The sequence below is a fragment of the Thunnus thynnus genome, chromosome 20 (genome assembly GCF_963924715.1).
Source record: "Thunnus thynnus chromosome 20, fThuThy2.1, whole genome shotgun sequence".
Lineage (NCBI taxonomy): Eukaryota > Metazoa > Chordata > Actinopteri > Scombriformes > Scombridae > Thunnus > Thunnus thynnus.
The window spans coordinates 25562586-25575279 of NC_089536.1; the positions used below are offsets into that span (position 1 = coordinate 25562586).

The 12694-nt window shown below is 41.0% G+C and overlaps 2 protein-coding genes across 3 annotated transcripts in view; both read right to left on the minus strand.

Annotated features, from left to right (window-relative positions):
- The window catches only part of galk1 (galactokinase 1), an 11549-nt gene extending 1687 nt beyond the window's left edge, over nt 1-9862 (minus strand). Inside the window, exons 1-8 of one of the 2 annotated variants that reach the window (XM_067576183.1) lie at nt 9755-9862; nt 9489-9657; nt 8785-8974; nt 8487-8606; nt 8215-8350; nt 7917-8098; nt 6842-6992; nt 6588-6750 (exon numbers count right to left, since the gene is read on the minus strand). In XM_067576183.1, the coding sequence (XP_067432284.1) occupies nt 6588-6750; nt 6842-6992; nt 7917-8098; nt 8215-8350; nt 8487-8606; nt 8785-8974; nt 9489-9653 (1107 nt within the window). In that variant the 5' untranslated portion in view covers nt 9654-9657; nt 9755-9862. Of the gene's footprint in view, nt 1-6587; nt 6751-6841; nt 6993-7916; nt 8099-8214; nt 8351-8486; nt 8607-8784; nt 8975-9488 lie in introns of both variants that reach the window. The other variant, XM_067576182.1, reaches the window with a different exon arrangement.
- LOC137171960 (BTB/POZ domain-containing protein KCTD21-like) lies at nt 67-6575 on the minus strand. Its single transcript, XM_067576184.1, has 2 exons — nt 3579-6575; nt 67-1937 (listed from the first exon to the last, which is right to left on the minus strand). Exons 1-2 carry the CDS (start codon nt 3990-3992, stop codon nt 1473-1475), a joined length of 879 nt encoding a protein of 292 aa, XP_067432285.1. The 5' UTR covers nt 3993-6575; the 3' UTR covers nt 67-1472.
- Nucleotides 9863-12694: the final 2832 nt, after the last annotated feature.

The window sequence follows — 12694 nt, forward strand, 5'->3', positions numbered from 1 at the left end:
CAAAATGTGATTTAAAAGTTTATCTGAAGCTAAAATGAAGGCTTCAGCTCCTAATGGGTCAAATTAAGTAGATATCTTTCAATGTTACAGTCTTTTTAGTGGCAAAGTTTTTCTTTTTGTTACTATACTTCCTCCACAGCTCAACAGGAAAACACTGTCTGAGGAAACACAAAGAGGTAATTTGATAATAAAAAGACTGTAAATGTGGCAGATATCCACTTGATATGACTAACTCAGACTGATGAAGCCTCATGTAAGCTTCACATCAACTTTTAAATGACTGTGTGGACTATTTTGGCCTCCATCATTTACATTATAAGCACGTTTGAAGGGGATCTTTTAATAGCAAGTATGAACAGGAAGAATGATTACAGCGAGGAAAACCTCCTTCAATGTTCATATAGACACCTGATTGTTGTTTAAGACACACTTGAAAAATTGTGAACCTGTCCATTAAGCAAGTTGAAGAAAGGCTCAATAATCTTTTTCCAGTAACACAAATCTAGCAAATGATTTGCAGTGCAAAACCTTTTGCACCATCAAATATCTGATTATGCTAATCTAACCTATGTCATTTGGTCATTTAGTTTAACTTTACTGGCAGCATTTTGTATTTTGACATATACTGTGTTATTTTTGTGAAATTTTCCATATTGAGGGGTAAAGGTGTAATTTGGAATATTCCCTCTTTTATTCTTTAATTGAAACAGGTCATATATTACTAAGCTAATGTTCGCAGTTAGTTCTATTAGCTACAGTGCACAACAGTTATACCTGGCAGAAAATTGTTGTTAAAGGATAATTTTGGACCTGCCTTATTTCTCATAAATGTGGCCTTTGTGGATTTGTGGAAATGAGGGCTCGCTCAAAATGACGTATGTTGGGGCAAGCTGCACAAGCTTTGGAGCCATGGAGAACATTCCCATTCCCCAAAGAAATCATTGAAAAGTCACTGTTGTTCTCCAGTAGTTCTGCCACAGCATTAAAGCTCTATATGTAATGTTTGAACAGAGTCAATATGGACCATTCCCATAACAGTCACCTATGTTTGATAGCCAAAAAGCTTCACCTATCTGTCAAAATCACTTTGACAGACAGACAAAGCTAGCAATTTTTCAGATTCCATGTCTAAAGGTTACGTTCAATGTTGCATATACCAAATAATATGTCCACAGCGTAAGGGGTCAGTAAAATAATCTATTATTTAACACAATTTATTATTTTTACTATTTAAAACAATTTCGGTAAACGTTAAGACAGAAAAACAGACAGAGGGCCCAGGAAAAAAGCCTTTTAATGACCTCCTAGTCATAATCTGTATCCTTCTGATTTCCATATTACAAAGTTAATCCTAACCCTGACCGATAAAAGATTTGATCAAAGTATTCTAGTCCTAGAGGTAATGGGTTCAGTTGTGACTAAAGACAAACATCTGTAGTTTTAGTTGGCATGTTCTGGTGTTTTTAGTAAGTTCAGCACTTGACAAGCCGAAGTGAGGTGCAGTTAAGAATTTCCGCTGGGTCAGGAGTCACCAGATCAACCCTGAACCCTTCAGCCAGAGACACCTTCAGCAGCTCCTCCACAAAACCCTGCATGTCGGTGATTTCACATTGGCTTCGGTGCGCGTTCATGATGTCATCTGACTGCGTGACTTCAGGGTTAAAGACGGTTAGACCTCTATAGCGCTGCTTGTCGTATTGGTCCTGCGGGAGTTCGTCGGGCCTCGGCACCCACTCCAGTTTCAGCCTGTTCTGCCTGGGGTTGCATGGATGAGGGCTGGTGTTACCCTGGGATGTTCTGTAGGAGAAGTGCTCACAGAGCAGAGCTAGGAAGGCTCTCCAGGTACAAAAGAGGTCGACCGTGAAGGCTCGCACAGAGCATGTACGAAGCTCATAGTTTTCTGGCCCATGCCGCAAGTTAAAGTGGAGAACACGGACCTGGAATGAGAGTAGAGTATGCTGACTGCACATTCTCCAGTGTACACAAACAAAGAACCTGTCTTTCCATGTCTCTGAATGTGTGAACAGATGCACAAACACAACCTCTGCACATTTTCTGTATATACAGTAAACATAAGCTCAAACATTTTGTTAAGGCCAGTATTTTTAGAATTTCAATATTCTGAATCTACTAACATTGAAAGCAAGGCTGATGTAATACCAAAATATTCTTCAGTCTTTTTGTGTTGAATCCAACTGAAATTTCAGTTCAGTTTGAGTTCTTCCTAGTCTCATGAGCATGGCCAGATTAAGCTGCTCCTGGGCTAAAATTTGCTGATGGTCCCAACACCTTTATTTAGGAATATGTACCATATGTCCCTCTATACAAGACAGGGCCACAAAATGCCTAATACTGCAACGCCCACCGTAGCTGGTATTGTACTTTACCAGTTCAAATTCTTTAACAAATGCACAATTAATTAAATTACCAAAAACCAATAAGCACACACTGAATCTGGGGCTTTTGGGTTCTGGGGACCCTGGGTCTGCTTACCCATTTGGTAATCCAGCCTTGCTCACAAGGCCAGACACTTAATATCAAGTAAACTTCATCCATTTAGCTAAGTTCAGAGCCTCCAGATCTCTGCTTGGCTGTCACTTTTTTGTTTTAGTTTTGGAATGTGAGAAATTATTTAAAGTCCAACTGAAATCACAATTAGTCATCTAGTCATTTGCCATCAAAAATAATGTAAAAGTGATTTTTTTCATTATGAAATGAAGGGAAAAAAAAGTCTTTGGGGAAATAAAAGTAATGTGTCTTTTCTCTCTCAGCCTTTAGCGGGGTGTGTCGGTGTGACTGACAGCCGCTGGCAGGCTCTGCACCAGCAGGGAAACAGTGAGAGTCTACAAAGTGAAAGTCTACAAATTTGCGCTGCAGGTACCAGCCATGAGCATAACACATGACATACATGACAGTGTGTTGTTAGCAGTGGTAATGAAGAGTAAGAATCACAGCAGCATTGAGACTGGACCAAAGTGACATTTGCAGGTGCATTTTAAGCCATTTAATGTGCTGCAACTGACTAGCTAATTAGCTATGCAAACTGACATTAGAGCAGAGCACTTTTCCCCAGTCGATGTTTGTTGGTCATTGGATAATTTGATTGACTTGATTAAAACAGAAGCCAATAAAAAAGGACCACATTAATTTGACAACATATTTTACAATTAAGCATGGCTTGCATTCAAATTAATTTGAATGAATTACTTGTTAGTTTGTGTCCCTAGTCCACAATAACACTCAGAAAAACATCTTATAAATAACTTCTGATGGGTGAGATGGATACATTATTTTATGTCAGGCATAATTCTATACCACAACATCAACATATATCTTGACAAAGTCAATTTTCTGGAAATTTAATTGAGAAACCCATTATAGATTACATAACCTGATGAATTTTTCTGGCATCTCAAGGTATATTCTACATGAGTGTACCAGTTTTTAATCAGTTTGCCGGGAAAAAGTCTGACTAAACAAATGATACAGAGCTAGGCCTGCCTAGCCATTACTAAATTAAAACTCTAACATTGATTCATTGTCAGACTGACATGTTGTTCTAACTATAATACACATACCTTGGAGTCAACGTTAAGGATAAGCATGGCTCCTAGTGGTCCTCCTCTACAGCTGAGTGGCACTGACGCTTCACAGCGGCGGATCTCCTCCAGCAGGGGGCGTATCTGGAAGAAATCTGCCTCTCTCCTCAGCAGGGCGAGCTCTGAAAATCCATCCGGTAAGTCCAGGGAGCTGGAGCGCAGGTAATTCAGAATGTACCTGAACACTTTACCATCTCGGTCTATGAAAACATTTCCTTGGTTATCCCTGAGCACAGGGATTTGTCCGGTGAACATGGCGCCTAGCATCGAGTCACGGCAGCGTGTCAGAGTGTCCAAGGTTGTAGTGTAAATTTCCCCACCGACATTCAATGACACCGGGTCCTGGAGAGAGTTCCTGTTGCTGTTATCGTCTGGCGAGTTGAGGTTCAGCATCTCGGAGGCGAAGGGAAGGCAAAGCTGTGGTTTTTATGATCCTGCGAATCCCTCTCTGGGAGGACAAGGATCCCTCTGCGCTGGTCACGAATGCTGAGGACTGATGGATGTGGAAGTTACAAGTGTTTCTTTTGTTTCAAAGAAAGTCTTGTTTCCTTTGACGGTCACCAAGCCACGGTAGTAGCCAGGATACGGCCTAGTTAGGAGAGATGCGAGGAAATCTGCCAAGTCTGTTTCCAAAGCTGAAGATTTATAAAAGTGCCGTTTCAAACCTATAAAAGCCTGCTGCTCTTTTCCTTCTCAATGTTATTTCAAAGCAACCTTTTAAAATGCAGGTGTTTTCCCGTGATGTTCTGTGGTTAAATTTACATCTTTGTTGATGTTTCTCCTGTAGGATTCTGAGTGGTGCAGCCAGTCCACAGAAGGCCTACAGCATGACTGTTAAAGCAGAAAGGCAACAGGGCCACAGTGACCAGACCAGCATGCTAATAACTGGACACTTCTGGCTCTGTCTCCACGAAGCTCGCTTTTATTCTCGGCTCATACCCCCTGATCTCTCACTCACATACACACACACACACTCACACACACTGGAGCTGTCTGAGCAAGACACGGGGGACTGGGCAATTTGTCTGAAATGCCCCCCCTTAAAGTGACAGCCAGAACACTGAAAAGTTCTTTTTATCCCCCGTGAACAAATGAACAATGTCCTCAGACACTTCTCATTTCAAATACCCTTCGGAATTTAAAGACTTTCAAGAAAACAAAAATCTGAAAACAGAAAAAGTAAAATTTCCCCAACATAGCAAAAGCAAAACGGATGGTGTTTCACCTGCTGTGTTATATTGCAGGATGAAAGTAGTTCAGCAACAACAAACATAACCTCGATATTAGAAAGCAGCCACCTGGTGTGTTAATGCTGCATCCACACCAATCTGCACACAGTCAATTTAAAATTAGAAACCTAAAACATCTGGTGACTGTCGGATGCAATATGTGGAGTCATGAGAGTGCAACTGAATAATGTCCAAAGAAGATAGATGATTACAGTAGATACTATATTATCCTGTCACTGTCTGACAGCACTGGTGAACATTACAGTCCGGAACCCATGTTTATCAAACATCTTAGAGCAGGATATCTGTCCTAACTGGCCCAAAAATCCTCAGTGATGCATATTTGGTCCTATGTTTAGGCAAATGAGTAAGAACATTTTATCAACTTTCTTTTACTCCCATCTCTGCAAATATGTCTGTTTCCAGTGATGTCCTGACCTGTTACCATGAAGACCTATGAAAGCAAACAAATCACACTTCATAGCTGAATGCAATTTATGTGGCTTTGTGCAAAGCAGCATGTTTTGTTTTTTTTAATATTATTTTGTTTATTTCATTATTTATTACCTTACTTTTGTTCTAGATTTATTCTTTATTCTTCCATGTTGCATTTGTGGGAGCAAATATCATGACACGTTCCTCGTATGCTTGCATACTTAGCTAGTAAACCTCATTCTGATTCTGAATCTTGGTTGCAAGGGTCACAAAAAAAGGATCCTAGGAACTATAGCAATGATCTTCTCTTCCACAGAATTGTATCTTATTTAAGGCCCCCCTCCCTATGAGCCCACTCTGTTCTGATTGGTCAGCTGCATCTCAGCCGACTTTCATTGGCTACGTAAACAAACTATAGTAGTGGGATGTCACTTCTTTTACTCATTCTTTACTCGAGATGTCAGCTTCTCAAATATATCCATATATGTGCTAGCCGAAATCCAATCCAAAATATAAGAGTGGACACCATGAACAGCACGAGGAAAAACCTTAGCAACAACCTTAGCAACCAAGGCTATGGAACAGACGGCCATTTATGGGCATGCGCAATGCAATGTCAGCTCATCGGCAAGCTAGAAAAAAACATTGCAAATGAAGTGGTCAGCCCTGGGTTTTGACTTGCAGGGAGCATTTCTACATACCCGAACCTCAAGTTGTGCAATTTTGACCATGTTTGACATACAGTAGATATCTGACATAACAGTGTGTAAATAACAGAAAATCCCCAAAAGCATAATATGTCCCCTTTAATTAAATATTATGATTAGACCTCCTCTCAGTCATGAGACTGTGCTTGATTAACATCTTCCTTCGTTAGGGGCAGGTCAAATAACTCCTTCACTATTCTTGTTAGCTGCAGAGTCTGGTGACCTCATGGATTTCCAGTGAATCTCTGCAAACATTCACTCTGACAGAGGTGTAGCCAGCCAGAACAAGTGAAAACTCCTGCGTGCGTGTGCCCAGCTGTTAAGATCTAATCTGTGCTTATCTTTTCATGAATGGGGGAGTAGGAGGGGGATATTGCAGTTGCTGGAAGGCGTCTTTTTTTCTGTGTTCTCTACTGAGTACACAGAGATGACCTCAAACAAGCATATCTCCCATGATTTTGAAGCAGTTTTGCTTTGATAACAGCAGACTACAGGTATGAATCTACCATTTTCCATATATGGATTTAAGAAACCTAGTATATTGTTGATACTCCTAATAATCTACATACAGTCCTCATGATCTCTACATAAGTGCGTGTGTGTGTGTGTGTGTTAACCTGTATGTGGAGTATAGTCCTGTCAATGGCATGAGCCTGCAGCAAAGTCACAGTGCATCCGCCGAATCCTCCGCCTGTCATCCTGCTGCCAAACACGCCCTCCACCTCCATGGCTGCAGACACCAGCTCATCCAGCTCCCGGCAGCTCACCTCATATAAATCTCTGACACATGGACAATGTAGCACCGTCATAAAGTAACCACACACCTCCGACATTGTAAACACTGTGTCCTGAACAGCTGCTTTAACAGTACCTGAGGGAGTTGTGGCTCTCCACCATTAGCTTGCCAAACTCTTTGTAGGCGCTTCTCTTCAGGGCTTCAGCAGCTCGCACAGTTCTGTCTATCTCCTCGATCACATGATGAGCTCTTCGACAGGTAACATCATCCAGTCGCGCCTTTGCTTCTGAAATGGTAGACAAGGTAAAAAGTAAGGTTAGCTTCCCGCTATAACATGCATCAGTGGAATTGAGCATGATGAAATGTTTAAGTCCAGCTGTAATTAAAGTGCATTTTCTTACATTTTCTGTCTTACAGTCTATAGATCTGCTCTGTACATTGAATGTCATATGTCCTCTATTTAAAAATCTGTCATTAATGTGGTCTGGCTGACAAGCAGAGAGCAGCCTGTGACATGGACACAAAGGAGCCATGAGGTAGAAGCCGACATAATTAATTCTGTTCCTATTACATCAATTACCTTTATTGTGCAGCTTACACTGACTTTATTTAATTTGGCTTCCTCTTAATTTGTTTATAACCACTGTGCCTTAAGCCTGTCTTATTTTATTCTCTATGCTCTTACACTATTGTGGCTGTCTGTTTTGGTTTTATGTTGCTCTTTCTCTAAATCATATTTCGGAGGTGTTTTTATTTGCCACTATGGTGATACAGAGGGTGATGATATACAACAAAGTCCTGTCTGGATCAACGAGGGATGTTGTAATTGAAAAGTGCCCCAGCTAAGCTACATAGCTAATTAGATATTCAGCTGTAGCACTTCGAGCAGCTGAAATGGTTCTTGCAAATGTCAAGACTGCTCAGTTTAGATACAGACTGGTGAAATGGTATCCATCTGAACATTTCAATCTCAGAAAAACAAATAAGCATATTTCCCTAGACATTGAACTTTTCCTTCAAGGGAAAGAAAGAGAACTACAATAGATCAGTGGAACAGAACAAGTAGTACAGGACATAAGAAGATGGATTTAAAAGACAGAACTACAGCAATGGAAGAAAAGAGGATAGGGTGCGGAATAAGGACTCAGGGAAATAAGGATGAGTGGGACAGAATGGATCAAGACAGGATAATACAAAATATACTTCACACCCTCCAGGTCCTTCATAGTAGCATCTCTGAGACTGGCCTTCCCCAAGATGGAGGCAGCCTCCTCACACTGTCTGCGTCTCATGGGGTACTCACTGCCGGACAGAGAGTGTTTCACATTGGAGTTGGTGATGAGAATGACCAGGCCTGGGTCTGCCAGAGGGACAGGGGTGGCCTCCAGGGACCTAAGGACATGGTTGATCACGGTGGACATAAATTTGTAGTTTCCTCTGCCTTTGAAAACATTAGCCAAAACATGCTAAGAAGAGAAAGAGGCAATCTTAATCTATTCTCACACTACCTGCAGTCAATGAGCAAAGCATGCCCCTCCCTGCCGAGAACGGACACAAACTGATCCATAATGCCACAGGGTACACCGGCATGAGTGTGTTCTGCCTGCTGACATGCCACTGCTTTGGACACTTTGTCTCCGTCATCTGCGGAAAAAGACAAATAAAGGTGTAGAATGGATACCACAGATCCAGGCTCATATACCTGTAGATCAAACATTAAGGTTGTAGAAATAAATTGCATTTTGTATCCTGATTGCAGGTACTGAATATCAGGCTTGACCTGGCTTGAGCTGCTGCAGGAATGTGTAGAAAGCAACCTCCAGAGAGGCAGAGCTGGACAGACCTCCTCCCAGGGGGACACTGCTGGCTATCACTGCCCTGAAACCTGGGACAGGAGGAGCTGAGGCATACAGAGACAGAGATAATACTCATGAAATAAATATCCTGTGGTGTCCAACCAAGGCGGGTGTATAAAATAACATCTGTAAGATTAACAAGCTTCTATTTACTACCTAATTAAAACAGATTCCAGGTAATGTTTGTATAGCTGTGGATACAGTCATTGCTCATTTGTTTACCCCTGTAATGCTGTATAACGCCCTTCACATAGTTTGCCCAGCTTGGTAACCCTGGAGACAGCGGTGATCCATCACTGGGTAGGCTGAAGTCCACCCTCCGAGGCTCGTCTGCTTCCTCAGTTGCTGTTACTATGGTAACGTCCTGGCCAGAGGTTTGACGCCCAACGACCACAGTCACCAGAGGCAGCGCCTGGCTCACCAAACATAGACATACACATGCAGCTGGGTGGTTAGCTTTTCCTTTTTGTCAGAGAGGAAATATATTGCCAAACTCCATTCAAAAAATGAGGAAGTTAATGATTTGATGCTTATTACTGATATGAAGAATTTAAGCCTTTGTGCAAATTTTAGACTTTTGTTCTTTGTTAAATTCGGCATGCAAGTGACACACCAAACCGCAAAGTAAATCACAACATCGTTGTTAATGCAAGATTACAGAACAGGCTAGTCAGCCATAAAAGTTGCATTTTTGCATAACTTATAGTGTCTGTTCTGACTGCTTGCATGCCGAACAATTGAGGGACTCCTTAAAATATTGTGAAGAGGCTCAGATTCATGCAGTGACACACACAAGCCCACCAAACAGCAAAGAAACATTAAAATGACTAGTTATTAGAGGACATTTGGCGTGACAAACATTGAGATTCAGTTCAACCGCTTCACAAAAGCCTTCGACTGCCACTTAGCGAGCAGTCATATGTTACCATTGGCAGTACGAATCCCTGGTTGTAGTCAGTGTGCTCCCCGATCAGGTTGACTCTTCCAGGAGCACACACCGCCACCTGAGGAGCGTCTTCCCCGAAAACCTGGCCGTACACACGCCGAGCCTCTGCAGCCAGCTCCGGGACACTTGGAAATGAGCTGGCCATTGGGCTGAGGACAATATCGACACGTTGGTTTAAATACAAATGATATCACTGACAGTGAAGAGGGTAAGACATGCGCGCCGAACCCGCCACAATTGACTCACAAAAGTAACTAAGTGTAAAGTGGAATACAGTTTCAGAAAAGTTGTAGGCTTCCTTTGACATGTCAGGTGCTCTTTACTTCCTGGTGGTGTAGTCAGTGATTGTTGTGAAGCTCTGATTGGTGGAGAGATGTCACATGACATATCATGTTGCCAATTCAGCTACAATGAGAGACTAAAGCATGGCAGATAGAAGTGTGACAGAGGTGCAGTGGTCTTGTTAAAGATTAAACCAGTGGTTTTGAACCTTTCGGGTTACACTTTTCAAACAGTGTTTAGTTGTTCTTGTTATGTTTCAGAGTTTTTCCACCAAAGAGACAATTTCCCTCTAAACTTCTCACATGGTTTCATTTCAGTAAATATTGATCCAGTATTTCACCAAAAATCAAAGATTGGAGAAAAGGTCCAAAAACTGAAAACAGATTTGTGTATCAGAACTTTGTTTTTTCTTCTTTCCTCTCACATTAATCATCTCACGACCCCTCAGATTTATCTGGTGACCCTTTGGAGGGGCCGACGCCTAGGTTGGGAACCAGTGGACTAAACTAGCTGACTGTGTATAAAGTAGTTCAAACCAGCTCCACCTCCAGCAGTTACAACATTAACATGCTGCACTAACACTGATGCTTCACTCTTAATTATCTAATGATGTCATATATAATAATACATCAGTCATAGGGGACATTTGTCAAGAATGAGTACTTCTACTTTTATATACTTTAAGTGCATCAGCTGATAATACTTATGTACTTTTACTTAAGCAAGATTTTAGATGCAGGACTTTTACTTTTACAAAGTATTTTTACATTGTAGTACTTTTACTTAAGTAGAGGATCTGAGTACTTCTTCCACTACTGCAGAGGTGTTCCATAAATCTGTTGATCAGGTCATCAGGTCTGTTGATTTATTTCTTACTAATAAAACAGTTCTTCACTTCAATTTCATGCCTATCATAAGACTTGTGCCAGGTAAGTGTGATTTGAAAGAGGAGGGTGGACAAATCCATGCATGTGTCTGTTTAAACTGACCCATCCTGATCCATGTGGCGCTGCAGCAGTGTGATGGGGACACCTGGTGGTAGTTGTCTTCAAACACCTCCGCTCAGCATTATTTGATCAGCTTTTACTTTTAAGCATTGTCTTGAAAGAAAAAGCAATGGTACCACAGTGACATTAACATAACCTAAAAAAAAAAATGGAGACTTCAACTGAAACTGACTTAAAGTTTGGCTGGTGTTACATTTTGTTCTGATTCACTGCTCACATCCTACATACTTCTCTTATCTGACTCTTCTGTAAATGATGCATGGTTCACACGGTGTGGTTCTCGGAATGCAGAGGGTTCCAGAAGAAATCCCTGGGGTCAAATATAAAAAACAAGCTAATTTAGTTTCTCCTAAATCCTGGTGCCTCTGGGTGTAAGACACTGTCCCTAATGAATACGTCAAGATGTCTCCAGTTTGAGTACAGCAGGGGACAGTTGTTGCATATCATCTCCCATCTCTCTCCCCTCATTTCCTGTTTGTGCTATCTAATGATGGCAAAACATGGCCGACAATGTAAACAACAAATGCATTAGCTTTCACTTTTCCTACATTCAGTTGAACGTTGCACGTAGAAGGATGAATGTGTTTGTTTGTCTTTCCATTATATTTGTGTCCCTTTATATGTACAGGTAAACAGCCACAATTCATTGAGAGTATGAGAGACCTAAAGAGTCTCCAGTCTCTTTAGGTTGTCCAGACCTGGGCGCAAACATTGACCACACTGAACCAGTGAGGTATAGGGACAGATTCTGTTATAAGTGTTGTAAACAAGGAAATATGTTTTTAGAGAAATGAGACGTCCTTTCCTCTTAGGGGTCATGTGTAGCGACGTATGTTTCTGACACCAAATGAGGGAATATCTTTTTGACGAATGGTGTTCATCCCCCCAGAAGAGCTCCAGAGACTTGTAGAATCAATGCCAAGGATTAGGAACACCAGTCTTCAAAAAGATGTTCCCTCATTTGGTGTTTTGATGATGGTGGTGGAGAGCGCTGTCCAACACGTCAGTCCAAAATCTCATATAGGTGTTCAATTGGGTTGAGATCTAGTGACTCTGAAGGCCAAAGCATATGATTCATGTCATTTTCATACTCATCAAACCATTCAGTGACCCATCGTGTCCTGTGAATTGGGGCGTTGTCATCCTGGAAGAGATCACTCCCATCAGGATAGAATTGTTTCATCATAGGATAAAGATGATCACTCAGAACAACTTTGTATTGATTTGCAGTGATCCTTCCCTCTAAGGGGACAAGTGGACCCAAACCATTCCAGCAAAATGCCCCCCACAGCATAACAGAGCCACCAGATCCCCTCACTGTAGGGCTCAAGCATTCAGACCTGGACCAGTTTTTCCTTTAATTTGTCACTCGTCTGCATATATACATATAAAAAGACAATCTTTATTCGATGAAGCAATTAGTTTGAACATTCACTGTCTTGTCTCTGTTTCATATCATAGTAAACTGAATATCTTTGAGCTTTGGACTGTTAGCCGGACAAAACAAGACATTTGAAGATGTCACCTTGAGCTTCTTAGAAATTGTGATGGGCATTGTTAAATATTTTCATACATTTTATTGACTAAATTTGATTAATCTGCACTGAAACTAAAATAAAAAATAAATAATAAAAATAAAACTATTAGTATTACTTTTCTCCAAGTCCACCTATTTATCGCTCATAAGCGGTACATAAAAACTTAAATGGTTTACAATACACTATAATGTAGTTGTATTAGTCAACAACTCTAACTCATCCTGTAATAATATGAAATATGTCCTCATAGGTGAAGTACTGTAAATACTGTACACTAATACATTAACACTTAAAAGCATGCATGTAGATAATACTGTGTTATAAACCATTTATTACATGTTAATATGCTGCTTATGAAT